General features: G+C 33.5%; 1 protein-coding gene and 1 pseudogene across 2 annotated transcripts; both read right to left on the bottom strand.

Moving 5' to 3' along the window:
• Positions 1-3,903: 3,903 nt before the first annotated feature.
• On the bottom strand, positions 3,904-11,515 carry LOC132295116 (DEAD-box ATP-dependent RNA helicase 38-like). Of its 2 annotated transcripts, none has more exons than XM_059793221.1 (8): positions 11,195-11,515; positions 10,688-10,999; positions 9,872-10,099; positions 8,568-8,633; positions 6,232-6,645; positions 6,028-6,139; positions 4,468-4,553; positions 3,904-4,246 (listed from the first exon to the last, which is right to left on the bottom strand). In XM_059793221.1, exons 1-8 carry the CDS (start codon positions 11,375-11,377, stop codon positions 4,184-4,186), a joined length of 1,464 nt encoding a protein of 487 aa, XP_059649204.1. In that variant the 5' UTR covers positions 11,378-11,515; the 3' UTR covers positions 3,904-4,183. The 2 variants fall into 2 exon arrangements, with proteins under 2 accessions (XP_059649204.1, XP_059649205.1); XM_059793222.1 differs by having other exon boundaries at positions 10,706-10,999.
• Positions 11,516-20,269: 8,754 nt separating this feature from the next.
• LOC132298019 (small nucleolar RNA R71) lies at positions 20,270-20,368 on the bottom strand (annotated as a pseudogene).
• Between the last annotated feature and the right edge of the window lie 616 nt (positions 20,369-20,984).

Below are 20,984 nucleotides of genomic sequence, written 5' to 3'. Positions count from 1 at the left end.
AGTCTTCTAGTACTCCCATGGAAATATGAAGCCTTCTTGTATTTAAACTAACTGTGCTGGTGTCATCATTTTCACGAGGAGGTAGTGGAACCGATTGAAACTGCTCGTTGTCAAAGTTAAAAGACACTATCGAATCAGAACCTCTTAAATCAATACAGAGCCAATGAATACATCTCTCTAGATACGTGGGAAATGCTAGATTATAGTAGTTAGGTGAATTGGGACCACCATCAATGCTTTTCCATGACCCTGCGCCGAGTGTGAGTATCTTAGCACTTGAACCATATATTCCCCCATTCCATTGACTAAACAGTCTAATTATTAGACCTTGGACTGAAGCCGAACCCACAATCAACGCAACCATCGGGTTTCTCACCAGCCGTCTCAGCCACCGGAAAGTTTGTATACTCGCCCGGGATTGGATTACACACAACAATGGGGACATTACGCGATGGTTCACACAAGCAAAGGATACCATTGCACGAATTCACAATTTTGAATCTCTGATCTTTGGGTTTAACTTTGATGTAGCGTTTCCTTTTAACCCCAACTTCATAGTTGACCACGGTTTCATCATTGCGCAATGGGATCTTCAATTTGGTGTCAATCTTCATGTGGCAAGTTTGAAAGCACTGATCAGAGTAATAGCCACCAGAACAAGTGCAGTACCCGGGATCAAAATTGCTGCAAGTTTCGGGCTCAACCAAGTAAAGAGTGCTTGACACATATCTTGAACCCAAGCTACGCAGTAGAGTACAGGGCTTTTGCCCCGAAAAGTGCAGCTTGGCAAATTGAGGGTTCGAAATTAGGCTGCGCCAAGTTTTGGAAACGCACTTGCAAACAAGAATCATCTTCACAGAGAGTCGTACTAGAATGTGGACCAAGATGGGGCTCGGAAGATCCGTAATTGAACAATCCAATCTCTGTATTTGTTCATCCTCGTCTGCTACTTTTTCTACTTTCATGGCTTATTAGCTATGATTCTAACAAATCTGTGAAAATAATTATGGAGTTCAGTGACAGAGAGGATTAAATTAAATGCAACACAAAACCCTAGTTCCTCCTTTTTAAGGGAATAGAAAACTACAACACAAAACCCTAGTTAGTGAAACAAATTAGATACCATGAAATAGTGGTAACCAGAGAGAAATTTACCTGAAAAAACAAGAAGGAAATACTATGGAGAGAGACTGAGAGCAGAAGTTGAGCAGCGGGCCAAAAAGGGTTGGAAATTGGAAGACGCGCACAACTCTTGAGGGGCTTTATAGACTTGGAAAACGGAAATGGCGCGCAACTCTTGAGGGGCTTTATAGACACACAGAAAAAAAAAGGAAAGAACAAATTCCCCTAATCTAATTTGGCTAAGCCACTATTAAAAACAGAAAGAGTTCCCTCTTACATGGTCTAAAAAGAAAGAAAAAAAGAACAAAAAAACATGGTGCTTTAGCTTTTCTCTTACAAACAGGAAATTAAAAGTTCTTTAAAAATTCGAACCTGTCACCTTTTATTAAATTACTCTCCAAAATTAGATATATACAAAATTAGATATTTTGTAAAATTTTAATGGGATGAATAAATTATAAATTATAAATTTCTTAATATAAATTTTAAAATAATAAATTTTTGTTTATATAGTTTCTGGGGCATAGCGGCTTTGTCAAAAATTTCAACTGGCTGTCCGATCACAACTGGGATAATCATCCATTTGTGGATGCAAAAGTACTTGAAGTCTCGCTTTTATATTGCACTCGACTTTAATAATGCATGGAAAGGTTGCATATAGGGTCTGGTGATGACACCAGCCTAACGGAACATTTTTTGGTATTCAATTCCTCGCCATTGATGTATTTGTTAATGGTAATCTCAAATTCGCAGCCTTCATGATTTTGATCACTTCCATAGAACACAACTCTGCTCATGTTATTGATACCTTGCACCCTGCATGACACCAGCTACATTATTTGATTTGTCCCACTAGACAATACAAATTATCTAAATAAACAAATTTATCTCTACCAATGGAAATGGTGTATATATATATTGTGTGTTTGTTTTTTTTTTTTTACTATCATAGTGATAAAGTATGATCATATTCTACAAAAAGAAGACAAACATGTAATTTCATAGTTGGACTACTTTGACTCTTTTACGTGAGTGGAGAGGAGATGATGTCACGAAGATGTTACAATAATGGCAATTCTTATTTTCATAAGTTCATAACTGCCACGACTCTTTTACAAATTGTTAGCAGGGACAAAAGTACGCTCAGGACCATGGAGCCATTCATTCCAACCCTGGGTGCAGTCTTGACACAGCACTTTCCCGCCCACATGTATGACTTCAGTTTCCTCCTTCCAAGCTTCTGCAACATTGATGGAACCCATCAAAAGTGAAGTTGCAATTATCGTCAATACCGCTGCACCCATCTCTCTTTAACTTCTTCTCTCTCACATACACATTCCATGGATTAAAAATCATGTTCCATGACATCTTGGCCTATCTTTAAGAATGGAAAAGTCTCTCAACTATGAACAGTGCAAAATTATTCAAAAATCATACCTTACGAATTTAAATTTGAAATTTAATTATATTGTCACCGTTGAAATAGGTTCAAAAAAACAAACAAATTGAATAAATGTTAAACTGGTATGGAGTATAAACAGTTTTTAATCTCATCTTTAAGACTAGAGAGTTAACACGTTTTCCCCTAAAGTTGACCTTAATTACGAAAAAAAAATTATTATGCCCGTGCAATGGAGTTACAAAGGCATCCAATTGTTCATTACCACACGTGTATTATACGGACGGTCCGGACGCGCCCATTACACTATGCAACGGGCGCAAAGAAGTTTTTCTCCCTAATTACACACAAGTAAAACTTTCAAAAAGCTTCTACTCGCTTCCCTTTTACCATTATACTCGAATAATTTAATAATAAAAAGAAGGGTATAGTATAAAAAGAAATCCCTTAACTAAGTCTGAACTTGCAAATAATCATCCTGAAGTATATTTTGTGTATAATACTCATGAACTATCACATTTTGTTGCAAAATGCCCAATGCCTAAACTATTTATTATTAAATGACCATAATACTCGTTTCTTATTGAATTTCACTTAATCTATTTTTTTTATTAAATAAATTATGAAAAAAATTTATACTAATTACCTTTAATTTTTTATATTAATTGTTCAAATAAAAATCCTAAGTAGAAAATTTTAAAACATAGTTTCTTACTTTCATGAATATATTGCATGAAAAAGAAAGTATATTTTATTTGAGTAATTTATTAATTTTTTCATTGATATATTGTATGAAAAATAAGGTATTTTTTTACAAAATATATTTATTATAAATATTAAAGTTATAATAATAAATTAATAGTTTTAGAAAATGGTAGTTTCAAATCTATTCATTTTTTTCTATAATTAATATTTAGATAAGATAAGAGATAATAAAAAGATATAATACGAAATGATAAATTTAATGAGAAATAGTAAAACAAGTCTGTTGTGATAAGTTTGTCCATAATTATTCAGGAAGGTATTTTGTAGTTTAAAGGGAAAGGGGTTGTTTGCGAAAGAGCAATAGCAATATATATATATATATATATATAAAGAGATGAAAGAACAGTACATAAAAATTGATTTTAGCCATTTGGTATGGTTGTACACACCAACGTTTTTTTAAAAGCTTACTTTATAGGAAAAGGGAGCATGTGCACAAACGAAAATGGACAATACGGTCCTCACATCATGTCCATTTGTTATTGGTCTACATTAGCAACGGACAATACTTAGGTCCTCACATCATGTTCATTTGCTATTGGTCAACATCAGCAATCAGATGGTCAGTTTCTAAATAGACTTGCTAAATAACATTGAATACAAAAATATTACTTCTATTTCGAACATGACTTTTAAAAATGTGGGGAAAACTGTTCTATCAATTCTACAATGGGCTTGCATTCCAACCAAACATAGAAGAGACTAGATTATATGTAGTCATAAACTGTATAACATCGACTTCAAATTGCTACACAGCAAGATCAATCATCTGTTTAAACCCAAAACCAACATCCACAAAATTGATTCTGTTTAAACCCAAAACCAATATCCAAAAACTGATTTGGGGACTGATATTTATATCCAACAGTGGTGATCTTCCCAATAACACACAAATCTTTAAAAGAGACCAGCTTTTTTAAAAGCAGCCTCAAAATCCTCCTCGCTGTTCCAGGACGGGACCTGCATTACATAGCAGCAGCATAAGGTGGTGATATAACTACAATCAAAGTTTCTCATACCCATCTTACAACTACTACATTTATACTCTCCTATTATTACCAGAAAAGTATAGGAACATACAACTTCAAATCTTACTAAAGCTACTCCTACAACTAGTTTCGAATTCAAAAGTATTCCATAATCCTTCCCCACATTATTTTAAGTCATAAAAGGAGTCTCACCTCGTCCACTTGGGTGTTAAAGTGCTTCTCTATCTTCTCCATTAGCATAATATCTCCATCAAAGCACAACAAGTTGAATGCGGCTCCTGTAGAATTAAATACAAAACAGGAAACAAATACTGCTTAATATTCCATTTGAGGCTTTGACTATTTCTCTACCCACAATGAAGCAAATGCACAAAGGGGAATTGGCACTTCATTCTGAGATGGAAAAAATGGCTTCAAATCTTCTAATATTACATTATAGTATTATACTTGAACAAGGAGAACATAAAAAATAAACAAGCCGCCAACAACTAGCTGGAGTTTATAAATGTATAAACTAGAACCATTTTTTTTTTTTTTTTTTTGTAAGACTTCATTTCATATACAAGCCTACAAATCCAACCTACAAGGTTGGCATCACCCTGTGAGGCTTTGATGGTTGGCCTGAAGCAGATTCGTGACTCCAGGAAGCCTAGGTACAGAAAAATCCTAACCTATAGGATACTTAATTAATATGAAGTTCTTCCTTAATTCCACACAATGTTTTGGTTAGGCCAGGCTGATCATGTGGAATGTCCACAAAAGAGGGAACTTAAATACCAAAAGATACTCCCCAAGTTCTGGATTGCATGCAGGAAAACAAAAATACAGCTGAAGTTCTTTAGGCAAGACTGAGCAAAATCATAGGTTAGTATAATTTCAGTATTCCAAATCCAGGATCTGACTGTCAAACAAATTATTCAAGACCTGGACTTCCCAGAAGTTGAAAAAACACAACACTTGATATTTACCCCCATCCCAATAAAAAAACAAAAATGACATTGATATCCACAGCCCAGAAAGTTTATTTTGAAGAATCTCAATCACAGCTGCAGTTTCAAGCACCTTAAAAATTAGCAACTGAACATTATTTAACAGTGATTACACATTGAAGCCACTGGTTCAGTAAACTGGTTATTCCAATTTCCTCATTAAGATACAGCACTACTTGATTGGTAAAAAGCTTCTGCAGGATCTGGAAGACCCTTGCTTGTACACATAGTAACACTCCTTTTCATTATTGTTGGACTTTTGCACATAAAGGCCAACAAAATAAATGTTTCTTAGCGAGTTAAGCACCTAGCTCTCTCTTAGCAACAGAGGGGCAGCCCTTGAACAAGTTCAGTTGAAATCCTAAGCCAAAACACATGGGCCCTAAAAAGAAACCAGGTTTTAAACATGCAACTAAAAATTTCACTCACTTTAACAAGTTCCTAGCCTCTACAGCTACTATAAAAGAACATTACCCACAAGTAGAAATTTTCATGCATAAAATTTTTATATAACAATTTCCGACGTATTTATATCATACAAACACAGTAAGCTTAATGTAGCAATTGCTATATGGTGTATCCCGAGGAACCTATGTCATGCTTTTAGACACGAAATTATAATCAGTGATCAATCTGAACGTCTCTAGGAGGAAAGTTCACCAAATGAGTCAACGGTATTTCTACGAGTGGACAATCGGATGAACCACAAAAAAAAAATAAAAAATAAAAAATAAAAAGATACTCCCAAGTCGAGAGACTTTACCCTTGCGGCCAAAACGTCCTGCCCTGCCAATCCGATGCAAGTATACCTCATAGTCAGGCTCCGATGGAGTTTCGTACTTCACAGGAAGATCATAATTGACAACCAGATTAACCTGAAATAAAACATGTTATGATGTCGATATTTTGTGCAGTAAAAAGAAAAAGAAAAATAAAAAAATAGGTAAAAAGAGATAAAAGTAAGCACCTCTTTTTGATCAAAACCCCGGGCGAGGAGGTCAGTTGAAATAAGAACTTGAGTCAATCCTTTTTTAAATTCCTCGATTATCTTGTCCCTGTCATCTTCCTTAAGAGCACCTTGAATGGTAGTCACCCCATAGCCATATTCCACAAGTGCTTGATGCAACATGCTCGCACTATTTCTTGTGCGAACAAAAATAATTGTCTGCCCCACCTTATTTCCAAATTCAAAAATCGTGTCTTTAATTACCTTTATCTTTGAAAGTTCATCGGGACAGTTCACCTTGTACTGCTTCACGGACTCCAAGGGCAGCTCTTCTTTGTTCACAAACATTTCATTGTAATCTTTCTTGAAGAGATCAACATTTTTTGATACAAAATTCCTGACAGCATCATCAAAAGTTGCAGAAAACAAAAGCACCTGGTAATAATTTGCCACAAAAGGTAGAAGGGTGTCAGGCATGCAGTCCCATCTTGAAAGCACAAAGAAATTATTGGGGAGGGTCAGTATAATTTACCCAAAATAATATAATATAGTATAATATAAATATATTTGCATTAATAAAGTGAAGAATAGGACAATCTCTAAATAATTAAAACATGTGTCAACAGCTTATTTTTTCTGCAGCAAACCACAATGCACTAAAATTCACACATATAAACTCCTTTTTTTCTTTGCTTTAACAAGAAAGAGAATTATTAAAGCAAAGAAATACAAAGAAAGGGACAATTAAAGGAGCAAACCTAAAAAATAAAATACATTCTCTAAAAAATGAACCAATGTTTGTCACTTTGGCTGGAGAAAAATCTCTACTCGTTCTCTATACTTTCACACATGGATTTCATTTTTCCCCTCAAATAAGAAATGATATTGAAGGGGATATTATCATTTTCCAAAAGCTCTAAAGTAATTCAATTAAATAAATACATTGTAAGTTGCACGAAGTTCATAATTTATAATCTATAGAAGAAGACATGTACCACGGGAAACAAGCATATCCTTCTATATCACAACTGGATTGAAAGATATATATAAGATCTTAAAACCTACACAACTGTTGAAAAGAGAAGTACATCTACTTTAATCCCAGTCATAATAAACTGGCCCTTTCAGATACCACATTCAAATCAAATCTGAAATTATGGAAACAAGATGATCATATGCGCATGATTATATATTTTCATTTATTATTAAATATTGTGACTACATTATTTTATAAATTTATGAAGTTCTATAACAGAATTTTAATGGTGTTAGAACAGTTGGTTCCTCTTTAACTACCGTTTGAATATTCAAAACACAACTCTCAAAAAGTTTCGCTTCAAAAAGTACCATACTGAAATATCCAGAATCTTGGAACTCTCAAATATGATACAAATGCGTATATATTCCTATCCAGATCTATAAACCATCATATTTTACTGTTCTTAGTTTGGGTCAACACCTCTTTTCCAGAATCCTATTCTAAGAAATCAAAAACCTGTACCATAAAATACAACAAAAATACATTTTTTTCCCAACTTGAGGTAGGTACATGAATTCTATTTTTTCATTTCTCTCTCTATCTAAGGTCATTGCCCAAGTCAAACCACATTTTATCATATCCTACCTTGCTAACTCTACCTACTTAACTTTGGACTTCCCATTTACTTAGTTTTACCTTCAATGTTCACTATGTCTTTCTTGTCTAGCCGTACGTCCATCTCAAAGTTTGCATTTATATATCACTCGCTTTATGCATATATTTTTCTTAGTTGCCCAAAATGTTTCTCCAGTTGTCCAATATATGTTTCATTTGAACTGGAGTGTATTGAGCCTTAACTAAATTACATTGAACTTAGTGTTCATCCTCTCTCTTTCTTTAGTTAAAGGAGTTTTGATGGAAGTAGTCTTGACAAGAAGTATATAGAACAAAAAGTAAAAATTCAAGCTAAGCCTCCCCCCTCTAGCATCATTTGGACTTTTAAAACAAGATTCAAACTACAATATGTTCAAACTGTCTCTAACATGAAATATAACAAACTAATTAAGTAGTCATACATCATAGTGTGTTCGAATATTTATCCATCCGTATTATTCTTCTCAGAGTCATGGCTACGGTTTCCAACTCAGAGAAGGCATTACCATATATCCAAATACTCTACTATTGTTGAGCCTCTTTACCCAGCCAATGAGAAGAGGGAAAAGGAGAGAGAGAGAGAAAGGGGAACTGAAGATCATATTTTTCCAATTACACCATAAAGTAGAACGTAAAAAAAAATTTATAAGTGGGTGTGCAAAAAGCAAGCTTATTATTAAATCACTTAGTTCAAGAAGCATAATAACAGATAAGTTCAACAAACCTGGCAATCAGAATTGCATTTAACAATCGCCTTCATAATCCTCTCGGAGCAGTCTTTAAAGCCATTCTGCACAGAAGATTGATAAGCAATCAAGGATTAACAGAAAGTTTATAGAACATAAAAATCATTTTGTTAGTCAAACCCATTTTCATATACAAATTAAATTTTCTGCAGTGTGTAATCACTTACAGAATTAACAAAAAGTAATGCATCATTACTAGAATAATAGTTAGGACCATTGCTTGGTGCGGTGAGAAACCCTAGGCTGCCAATAAAGCCAAAGGTCAATCATATACCTTGTATACCCAGTCCACCAATCCCAACACCCATGACAAATGAGAACCACATTAGGAAATGGCCTTTATTCCTTATATAATACATTTCCTTATACGATAAATCAATCAAGGTAAAAGCATCTTTGCTTAACACTACCAAGCATCAAATAACTTGGCAAGCTCAGCCTAACTCGGCCAAACCTCATAATTGTTCCACAAGACCTAAAGGTTTGTAACATAAAATTCTTGTTCAGGCAATGAGATACAACCAGACAATTTGGCACAACACTTAAAAGAGATGCAAAAGATTGCTCCAAAACAGCAATTCAAGAGTTAAGTAAAGGACAGGTTGAACCTAAGAATAGTGTGTACACCATATCCTGGTCTTGATCCCACGTGCTCAACTCAATGATTGAAGAAGCAAAATACTTGACACACTTAGTAAACGGGCCCTAAGGATTTCTTCTCTACAGGTACACTTCAACGTTTATAAAGTATAAAGAACCACTTGACTATGTGTGTGTCTTAAAAGGACACACAACCAATAGCATCCATTATTAAAATACTTTTGGCTGTTTCAAAGCCTTGAGAGGATTGAAGGTTGAAAAGTATACTGATTTCAATTACATACAGTATTACCACAGTGATGACTTCCAAGGACAAATCATGAGGGCCTTCCACAGTTCCACTAGCATATTTTGTTTCTTCCTGTTCTAAAATATGGACTTACTTTATGCAATAAAATATTTAAGGACTACAATTTCAATCAAGTTATCTAGTTGCATGTATGTGTATATATACAAATATATTATATAGAAAGTTTCTAATTAGAATTGCTCTGTAGAGAGGAGAAGATGTTGACAAGAGAGGGAAGACACGAACTTGGGATGATTGTAACCAAAAAAAGATGGCGTACACACTAGTTGAGTTGAGAAAGTCATAATATACTTTCTCAAAAGGCCCCCAAAAGATTTGAATTTCATTATGAGCATTACAAATAATAGAATATAATTTTAAGAAAATATGTACCTCAGCCAACATGTGGTCAGCCTCATCAAAAACAAGAATCTTCATATAACTCATGCCCAATTTTTTTGGCTCCACCCATTTAATTATAGTTCCAGGCGTGCCAATCACCACTTGCGCCGTCACTGGTGCGCGCTTCTTAACTGGAATATAATTAGTGCTATCCATTGGCACAGCACATTCGGCAGTAATTCCTGTGAACTTTCCCATCTTCTGAAGAACTTTCATGTTCTGCACCATCACTAGCTACCATTAATAAAAATCCAGACCTCATAAAACTAAAGAAAACAAGCAAAATTATATATGCATTCTTATGGTGTATATCATCCCTCTTGCTACTACTGATTAAAACCTCAACTCAAACAACATCAATTAAACCAAACATGCCAAAGAACCATCTACGTTAATTAAGCCCTAAATTCATATCATAAAAATTCCAAAGATCCAGCAGAATTGACGAATTACACACTACTGCACTGATAATAAATCAACACTGAAGTCTGAACTCAGTGTATTAAGAGTACACTCACTGCGAGAACCATCCACTCACTAGAATTAATTAAAAGGGAAAGTGAACGTACGGATAACAAAAAAAACATACACATATACTTATCTTTAAAATATCATCATTTAAAACATAAATTTGCAAAACCAGAGATCCATGTACTCACCACCATTAGTTAGACCTTAAAACATAAATGAAGTGCAATTTAAGAATGAAACCTAAAGAGTACCATTAACTAATAATTTCACAAACACTTCAAGGAGGAACAATCAGAATTCAAACACAAATACATATAAAGATCAACACATATTTACTGTATATATATTCCAAACCTGAATGGCCAATTCTCTGGTAGGGCATATGCAAAGCGCCTGGGGAGCTTTAAGCTTCGTATCTATACGGCTGAGCATGCCGAGCACGAAACAAGTGGTTTTACCAGAACCATTGCGTGCCTGAGCGATCAGGTTCTTGTAAGGCGGGGTGAGAATCATCGGCAGACTCTTGGCTTGAATCTCGCTTGGCTTCTCGAACTGCATTCCCACATATAAACCCTTCAGCAATTCTGGCGAGAGATTCAAGTCCTCGAACTTCTTTGCAGACGAATACAATGTATCGCCGGTCGTGACCTGAAACGAAACAAACCCTAAACTATTCAAACCAGAAATCAAAAACCCTCCTTTTCTTCAAAGCATCCGAGGTTCCGGCGAGGAGGGGTTCGAACCCCGTTGATCTTCTACGTGTATTATGTCTGGTCTGATCTTCTCGATCCGGACCAAATCCATGGATGTAAAATTAAGGAGATAAGGAAAAATAGAGCATACGGCTGTGATATTGGAATCCTCGGGTTCCTCGAGGAACTTGTTCACTTTCTTCGAGTCGTCGATCACCAAGGAGTCCATCTCGGAGGATAAAGGAACAGCCGGTTCATCATCAGCTTCGTCACCCCATGACCGCTTTATCTCTGGTGCGGCAGGCTTTATCTCTGGTGCGGCGGTGTCGGCCATTGTAGTTCTTGGCGAGTGTGCTCCCGAATCTTACTTTTTCGGCCTTCTTTGGTCCAGTAAATAAGCGTTGGGGGTGATGAGATACGGATAGTCGTCGCCGCCGATGCTTTTGTAGGTCGTGACCGAGGAAAGAGAGGGTTTACGGGTTTAGGGTTTTGAAATATATATATATATATATATATATATATAGGAAATCCTTAACAGATTGAGATATGTTACTATTTAATAGGGTTGGGTTTAATAAGGGGAAGGGTTTAATTAGAGAAGACGGCGGATGGTTAATTAAAGAAAAATATAATTAATGGATATTTATCTCTCAAATTTTATCAAATTTTAATTTTTTAGATTGGATTTAAAACGTAATTAAAAAGGTATTTAAAATTTTATTATTATCTAATTATGTGATTTTAAAAAAGGCAAACCAAGTTTCTAAATCCAAATCCTGCATTCCAAATTTGGAACCAATTATTTTGGGATTTGGAGAAGGAATAGGAATAGGAATAGGTATAGGAATTGGAGTTAAAATGAAATTCCATTTATATATTTGGAACAAATTGAATTTAAAGTTAGATTTAAAATAAAAATAATATTATATCATTTTTGTCCTTGTTTAAATGATAAATGATATATTTATTTTATTATAAAATATATTTCAAAATTATATCAAATAGACAAATAACGTGAATGACTACGTGATTGAACTGAAACATAAAATTTATTTAACAAAACAATTTAAAAAGAACAATTATTTATTTACAAAAAAAAAAAATAATAAAAAAAAAATAAAACCCTAACTTATTTAACTGCCATCACCAACATATTTTAAAAAACAGAATACTAAAATGTAAACTTCGGTCTAAGCATTGATTTAATTAATATTTTAAATAAGTTTATATATTAAATACTAAACATGCTTATTAAAGTATATTAATTACTTTGTAACAAAAATAATTTGTATATTAACAAAAGTTTATATAAATACATATTGGTAACTAATTATTATATAAATTACTCAGCAAACTACTAGTAATTAAACATGATGCCACTTAGAAATTGATACACAGCCGTAGAGTAGTGATCTCTTGTTCCCCATGGAGTAAGAAAATTCTTTTGCCCTTTCTATAGTGACCAGATTAAATATAATGGTCAATCTAATGGTCAAATTCCAAACCTACCTATATAGTTTCCCTTTAATATAAACCACTATAATTATTTCTAGTTTCTAAATTTAAAATTTACCAATACCACTGATTACAACTATAAAAAGTAAGTACCAAACAAATAAAAATATAAATGGCTTCACCTCTGGAACGTCTCACCACCACTAATTGGAATTTTTATTTTCTTTGATGTCTTTGCTGTTACTTTACATATTAGTTGTCTTTCATACCTTTTTTGCTTACCAAAAAAAATGATGATAATGAGAAAGAAAAAAAAAAATGATGATAATAATATTAGTATTAAAGAAAAAACTAAGAAAAACAACTAATTTACAACGAAAATTTCATAGAATAATATAATTTTTTGTCGTGAATCTCCTCATTATGTCAATAAGTTTTTGTTATTATAGTAGAACAAGAAAAAAGATTTTGTATGACTTATTACGACATATGAGTAATTGGAATGTGCTTACAACTAGTTAAAATCTATAATAAAATAAAACAAAATTAACAAGAAAGATGAAACAATTTGTGACAAATGGGCTAGAGAACAGTAGATTGAATTTTTAATTTTTAAATTGATGATAATGAGAAAGAAAAAAAAAATGATGATAATAATATTAGTATTAAAGAAAAAACTAAGAAAAACAACTAATTTACAACGGAAATTTCATAAAATAATATAATTTTTTGTCGTGAATCTCCTCATTATGTCAATAAGTTTTTGTTATCATAGTGGAACAAGAAAAAAGATTTTGTATGACTTATTATGACATATGAGTAATTGGAATGTGTTTACAACTAGTTAAAATTTAGAATAAAATTAAACAAAATTAACAAGAAAGATGAAACAATTTGTGACAAATGGGCTAGAGAACAGTAGATTGAATTTCTAATTTTTAAATAGCATGTATACAATAATTTAAATTGTGAAGTGTTGTGCAAATCACAAGTTACCTTAAGTTAATCAAGTAGATAAAAAAATACAATTTTATTTTTAATTTTTTAAATTTTTTTTAGTTGATGTTTTGCATGTCAATAGTGTAATTTTTAATTTCTTTTTCACACTTAAACAAATACATTAAACAAATACGCAATGTTAACTTTAGTATCAAGTCATGGATGCAATTCTCTAACACTTATAATTTTTTTTAAAGAAAATAAAATTCCGATTAATGATTAGACGTGATTTCCAGATGTGAAGAGATTTCTATTTTTATTTTTTTAGTACTTACCTTTTATTCTAATAATTAATGGTATTGGTAAATATTAAATTTGGAAACTTGAAATAATGATAATGGTTTTGTAGTGAAAGGAAAGCATATAGGTGGGTTTATAGGTGGGTTTAGAATGTGACTGTTAATGTAATGGTCACTATAAAAGGTGAGGAAGAATTTTCTTACTCTATAGGGAGCAAGAGATCACTACTCCACAACCATATATACACTAAAAAATACAAGTATATTAATCAATAACTATACTTTCGCTTGCCTCGTTTGGTTAGTATTCCTATTTTACCCAACAACTTCATTAATATTATTTTACTCAACAACTTCATTTTATATTTTGAAACAACAACAATTTTTTACTAGTTTTAAAAAATTGGAGTCCACTAAGAACTTTATCATTGATAAATTTTTAATTAACTTGACTTCCATTCGTAGTTATTTTTCATCATATATGAATAATAATAATTCAAAAAAGCTCTAAATTAATTGAAAATTTTATCATTTTTTAAATATATTTTATTACTAATTCTTTATTATTTTATAAAACAAGGGTAATTTAGGTATCCAAACTATAATATGATATTTTCCTATAATTTTCTTGAAGAAATTTTCATCGTAACCAAATACATACTAGAAAATCACTTTTCTTTTCATTCACTTCACTTTTATTTTCATTTTTCATTTCTTTTCCTTTCTTGCTATTTCTATCTAATCAAACGGAGCCACAGATTAAATTTTTAATTATTAATATACTCTGTAAATATAAGTTTTGTTACACGATGTGAATTATGAATGATTGGATTGCATGACTTTTTGGTTATAAAATTTTGTCATACGTTTTGTACAAAAATAAAAAATTGATGGTGGATCAATTTGCTTGGACAATACCAAACAAAAAATGAAGATATTTGATTACTAACTTACATATATTTATATTCTCAAATTTAGATATATATATATATATATATATATATATATATATATCTGTAATGACCCGGTCATTTTCTTTCCAATCTTTTTCTCAAATTTTACGGAAATTTTTTTTCATTGATCTTTTGTTTTCTGATTTCGGTTTCTCATCACTTAGTGTCGTCTTGAGTGCTCGGGGATGGTTTCCGAGACTCTTTCCTTTGAATTGACAACTTCCTTAAAGGACCGCGTTATTTCCACATTTTCATTTTTTCGACACTATTCACTTTTTGTCTTTTTCTCCGTTTGTCACTTTTTGGCACAATCTCACTTTTTGTGTTTGGAGTTCATTTTTGACTTCACGTACCTTCATTCTAAGTGATTTTCATGAAATTCGTATCTTTACTTTTGTAGAAAAGTACTTTGGTTACTCCCCGTGTCCATAGGGGCATGGATGTATAGTTTTTTCGGAAATATTTTCTTTTTTTGGAATATTTTTCATAAATATCTTTTGAAGATATTTATTTTAGGGGTTTTTATGAAAATATCTTTTGGAAGATATTTTCATTATGAGCCAGTTTTGCAATTAACACTTTTTGTAGGACCATTGTGCAATTAATGAAAGTTATTGCAAAATGTCTCGTTTTGAGCCTGAATCCTCGTACGAGATTCATTTTTACTTTTCATTGAGTCACATGCTCTTAGAATTGTCTTCCGGTCTTTTACCCTAGTTTTAGGGTTTCTGACCCAGTTGTCGTCGAACTTATTCGGGGCATATCTTTCTACTCGGGACTCGGTTTTCAACGCTGTTTATTTTGTTGTTCATTTTATCTCATTTTGGTTCTTTTTTATTCATAGTGTTTTTCCATTTGAGCACGTCTACTCAAATTCCACTTTTTCGGAACCCGGCGAGACCCGTTCGAGGCAATTTTAAGGTTTTTCTATAAATAGGGTGACTTAAGATGAAAAATCAGATTTTCTCATCTCTTTCCCCTCTCTTAGCCGGCAGCCATGGCAGCCAAGGGGCTGCCACCCTTCTTCTTCTTTTTCTAGCCTTTTCCCTCGTAGTAAATGCCATAATGCCTTAGTGTTTATTGTAGGCCTTAGTGAGATCTTCCTTTCCCCCTTATTAGAATCCGTTTTTTACCATGTTTGAGTTCGGGTGTTGAGTTCAGGTTTGGATTTTGTTGGTACCTCCTTGGTGTTTAATGTTCACCTTGTTGTCCCCGACATAACCTAAGAGTATTGTTTGATTCAGAGCACTTTTCTTTCGGTGGGGATTTGAGATTTTATCTCAAATGAAGGTAGGGGATGTTATAGGTCTATATTTTTGTTGTATTGCATGCTATTGATGCTTATACAACTTGTATGCATGGTTTTGTTCATAATCTAGAATTTAATTTAATTATTTTCTTTGTATAAGATTTAATTCACATGGTTGTAAGTAACATGAAATCAACTTATAATGTGATAATAAAATAGGCCTAGAATGTTCTTCAACCTATATTAATTTGAGGACATTTGGAGTTATTTAAAAATCTAGAGGAAATTGATTAATTAGCTTAATTAATTTAGTTTAAGTGTTTTAATCACTTAATTTGTTATTTGATGTAATATATGTAAAAACCATGCTATGTCATTTAACATATATTAATTTGAGGCTATTTGGAATTGATTTGAAATCTAGAGAATTTAGTTATTTTATTTAATTAAATTCTATCTAATTACTCTATGGATTTAATTGTGTTTTAGAAGTTGATTCTATGTTTAAATCATGGACTTGGACTTGTTGCATATTCACTTGGTTATGTTTTAAACATTGGATAACATTGTTGTTATATTTATATTCATGAGAATGTGTTTTCAATATTGAATATATTGTTGTTTTGTGTAACGAATTGCACACTTTGAATTTGACATTTTACATGCCATAGTAATTATGGACTTAGATCATATGTTGTGTGTTTCCAAAATTGGTTGTGCATGGTAGATAGCTTATATCTTGTATATACATGTTGATATATACGTTGTTGCATAATTTGTTGATTTTGAAAACTTAGGACGTTGTTGTATGACTACGGCTAGGGTATGTTTCTAGTACGGGGGATTGTCCACCTATAGTCTAATGCGCACATAGGGAGGTTACCCGTGGGCTAGTAACTCTAAAGTAACCACGTTATCGGTCTGATCCGGCGTGATGTTCGAGTATCCATTTTTGTTTGATTTCGCAAATTTCGTTTTCAAGATGATAACTTTGAGTATTTATAACTTGATGTTTTATATTAGAAGTTCCAATTATATTTTGGTTAACTTTGCAATTTTGACTACAAGTTAGTAATTTTGATAAACTATACTTTGATGTGCTATATTGGAAACTACAACTATGTTGCATTGTATCATTTTGTTAGTTTTGAGTTTTAAACTTCAAGTTGATAAATTTGAGAATTTATATATCATTGTAATGTATTGGAAGTGCCAATTTTGTTGAATTTCATGTGATGAGTGTTAAAAAGTGCGCATTTAAACCCCTTAAGCTTGAGTATTCTAGGACCTTTATCTATCTTACTTTTCCGTTTTAGACTAATTTCATGTTATTACCCTTTTCAAGTGCTTATCCCTAAAATAAGTCAATTCAGCCAAATTAGAGTATAAAAGAAGCTGTCTCAAGCTGAATGGAAGAAAGGAGCAAAGTGGAAGCAAAGTGGTGGAAAAACAGCATCTTCGATCGATCTCACATTTCTTCGATCGATCTGACAGTGATCGATCTGGCCTCATCAAGATGGATCAAACCCCTTGTCCTTATCCAAAAGAATTCACCATTTTTGATCAATCCAACTTTCCTCAGATCGATCGAAATCCTTTGATCTTATTCCCACCTACCACTTTTGTCTTTTTCCCAAAATATCCCAAAAATATCTCAGACTTGTCCTATTCCAAAAAGGCGCTGCCAAGGTTTGATCAATCCAGTCCAATAGTGATTAATCTGTCCATTCTTCGATCGATCTCATCTTATTTCGATCGATCGAACTTTCTCAAATCCGAATTAAAACAGAGTCCAGCTCATTGAAAGATGGCTCGTGGTGCAATCATTGAGAGGACCTTAGTGCACGAGACCTGACCACTTGGTGTGACACTTGAGCTACCTATATAAGGATTTTGAGCCATTATACATCATCATTATCATCTATCTATCATATACATCATCATCTATCAAAGAGGAGAAGAGGAGAGAGTCTAGAGATTGGAGAGACATACACTATTCTTGGGAGTTCTTCCATTCTTCTAGGGTTTCCATCAAGAAGAAGAGAATTCCTACAATGGAGATGGCTCTTGAGGGTTGGATGACTACATCAATGAGTTGCTAAACATCTTCTTGGGGCTAGAGTTAGCCCTAAGCATGCCTTCCAGACCTTGATGTTTTGTATTTTGAGGGGATTTGTGTTGTAATCTTGTCTTGACACTTGATTTATATATAAATCTTGTTTTACAATGATTTATGTTGTTTAATACTTCCAATTGATCATTTTATTCTATCCATATGTCTATGTATGTTTGAATAGATATTCACGTGTTTCTCTTGGTTTTGTGATATTAATGCATGTCTATGTGTGTTGATGATATGAATATAGAGATTGTCAAGGCATAGTGCTTAAATAGAATACTCTTGTGATTTGTTTGATGGTTCATAATCATTTCTTGATGGATTGTGCCTCTACCTTAGTTTAATTAGTTTAATTTTCATGTCCTTAGCTTAAAAGTAGTGTAATTGCTTTACTTTCTTAAATGTGAGGACAATTCATGCTTGTCGTTTGATGTTCCATACTTATGAATGCAAGTAGTACAATTCTCTATCTTGTTAGTGTGTTGATTGTGAGCTTAAAGGAAGGATTAATGGCTTAGTTTGATATATTGTGCTATTCACTAGGTTGTCTAGACAATGTATGCTTAATTAGTCAATCCATACTTGTTGATTCAATCATTCACACCTTCTTGTATTGTAATACATGTTTCCCCTTATTCATTACACATTGAGTGTCTAGAATGGTGATGTTTAGTGGTGACCTCTAGATCTCAAGACCTCTCTCTCTTGTTCTCTACCCTTTTATTTACTTTAGTTGCTTAGTATTGAATTCATTTACATTGTAGTTTAATTAACCAAACAAACAATCTTTTGATTACTCGACCTACTAATCCAACCTTGTTTTCATATTAACATAGCCCTCAATTCCTTGGGACGATCCCTTATCACTCATACTACATAGTATAGGTGTTAAACGGTTTATAAGTTTAAAGTATGGTGCCCACTTGACACTAATTTCCAAATTCAAAGTGTTGTGCATTATTTTGTGCACACGCTTGGGGTTGCACTTTAATTTTGGCGCTATTGCCAGGGATTGATTTGGCAATGCCGTGTTTTGGAAACAACTAAGAATTAGTACTCTTTTGATCGTGTCTTTACTTTATTTTTCTTTTTAGTTACTTATTGTGTCTGTTTTTGATTGGCTAGGTGCATTGAGCCAAGGAAGTTAAGCAAGGGAGAGTTGAGAACAAGGAGCTAAGCTAAGAATAAAAAAGCTAAAATCTAAAAATTTACAAAGTTAAGCGGAAAATTGAAAAATGAATTGAAGTTGCTTAAGGACCCTTTGTGAGCTCTTTCTTAACTCAATCTCTAGTTAAATCGTCGACCCGCGTGGTGGTAAGTTTTTCAATTCTTAGATAGATTGTGAGCCCGCGTGGAGGCAATTTAATTTTCCTTGCATATTGTTCAAGCATGGGAGTATGGGATCATCGTATGTGGAGGAGTGTTGATTATTGATTTGTTGCGGAGGCAAAGTGATTGCTATTTACTTGTTACTTGTTTTTGTTTTGTTTGTGCATGCATAGTCGTAGGTCATTAAATCCTACCCTTGTCCCACTTGATTTCCATCTTGAATCGGTTGTTCGTAATCTTAGGGGAAGAGGTAGTTCTCATTACTCCATTTCATCATTGGAGGAGCAACATGACGACTATGTGGAGGACCTTGGTCACGTAGACCAACAAGGCATCCTCCACCCTAATGTGCATCATGATAGCAATCAAGTACCATTAGACATGCCTAAACCATTCATTCCCTAACAACAACAAGGCCAAGTTCAATTGGGAATGCCTCGGCTAATTTATGTTCCACAACCTCCCATAATTCAAGGCAATCAAGGTGCTTATGTTACACCACCAATTGTGAATCCTCCTCTTGCTTTAAGAGACCATTATGTGCCTAATGAATATAATGCACCCATTTGCATTCAATTGCCCCCATTTAGAGCACATCATTATGAGATTAAACCGTGACCATTCAAATGCTTCCTAACTATCATGGACTTTCAAATGAAGAACCGTATAAGCATTTGGATGAGTTTTTTGAAGTATGCTTCACTGTGAGATACACGGACATGCCAGAAGAAGTGTTAAGGCTCAAACTTTTTCCTTTTACCCTTAAAGACAAGGCAAAATATTGGTTCAACAACCTTAGGCCTTTTTCGATAACTTCTTGGGTGGAAATACAACAAGAGTTCTTGAAATAGTACTATCTGGTTTTAAAGACCAATGCCATGAGAACTTCAATTAGAGAATTTTCTCAAGGGGATGGGGAATTGTTTCATGAGGCATGGGAAAGATTCAATGATTTGCTTAGGAAGTGTCCATATCATGACATACTTAAGTAGCAATTAGTTCAATACTTCTTTAAAAGTTTGCCGGATAGTCACAAGGGTATGGTTAACGCATCTATGGGTGGTTTTTATCATGATAAGCATGAGGATGATGTGTGGCGTCTTTATGAAAGTATGAGTGAAAATTCAATGCATAGATCCTTATCTTCTAAAAATGGTAAAAACTTAGGTGGAAGGAAGAATGTTGGCTTATACCAAGTTGACAATTCAAATGACACAGCCACCGAGGTAAAATCCTTAACTTAAAGGTTTGATCAATTTTTGGTCAACCACAATTCGGCAAACCAAATGTTTTCTTCCCCTAATCATGTTCATCATCATGCATCTAATGAATCTTGTATGACTTGTTCTAGTGTCTTACATACTACTTCCAATTGTCCCCATGGACATGTGCAACGCGAGCACCAAGAACAAGTTAATGCTACATTTGTTAATCAAAATCCCTATTGCACACATTATAATCCCATGTGGAGGAACCATCCAAATTTCTCTTGGAAAAGCCAAGGGGAAGGCTCAAACCCTCCCCAAGGTGGTTTTCAAGGCAAATATGTTCCGCCCCCAATGCAAAGCCAAAGTTCCCAAGGTTATAGATCTTCTTTT

This window comes from Cornus florida, unplaced genomic scaffold (assembly GCF_030987335.1).
Source record: "Cornus florida cultivar Cherokee Brave unplaced genomic scaffold, ASM3098733v1 CherokeeBrave_3.0.0_Hap2_Chr02, whole genome shotgun sequence".
NCBI lineage: Eukaryota > Viridiplantae > Streptophyta > Magnoliopsida > Cornales > Cornaceae > Cornus > Cornus florida.
This window is presented reverse-complemented; position numbering and strand designations above follow the sequence as displayed.

Excerpts from the sequence above, each read along its gene's own strand:
- LOC132295116 (XM_059793221.1), bottom strand. The coding sequence starts at position 11,377 with ATGGCCGACACCGCCGCACCAGAGATAAAGCCTGCCGCACCAGAGATA. Across the intron at positions 11,000-11,194 it reads AGGATTCCAATATCACAGCC|GTCACGACCGGCGATACATT; the intron begins GTATGCTCTATT and ends GTTTCGTTTCAG. Across the intron at positions 6,646-8,567 it reads AATGCAATTCTGATTGCCAG|GTGCTTTTGTTTTCTGCAAC; the intron begins GTTTGTTGAACT and ends AATTATTACCAG.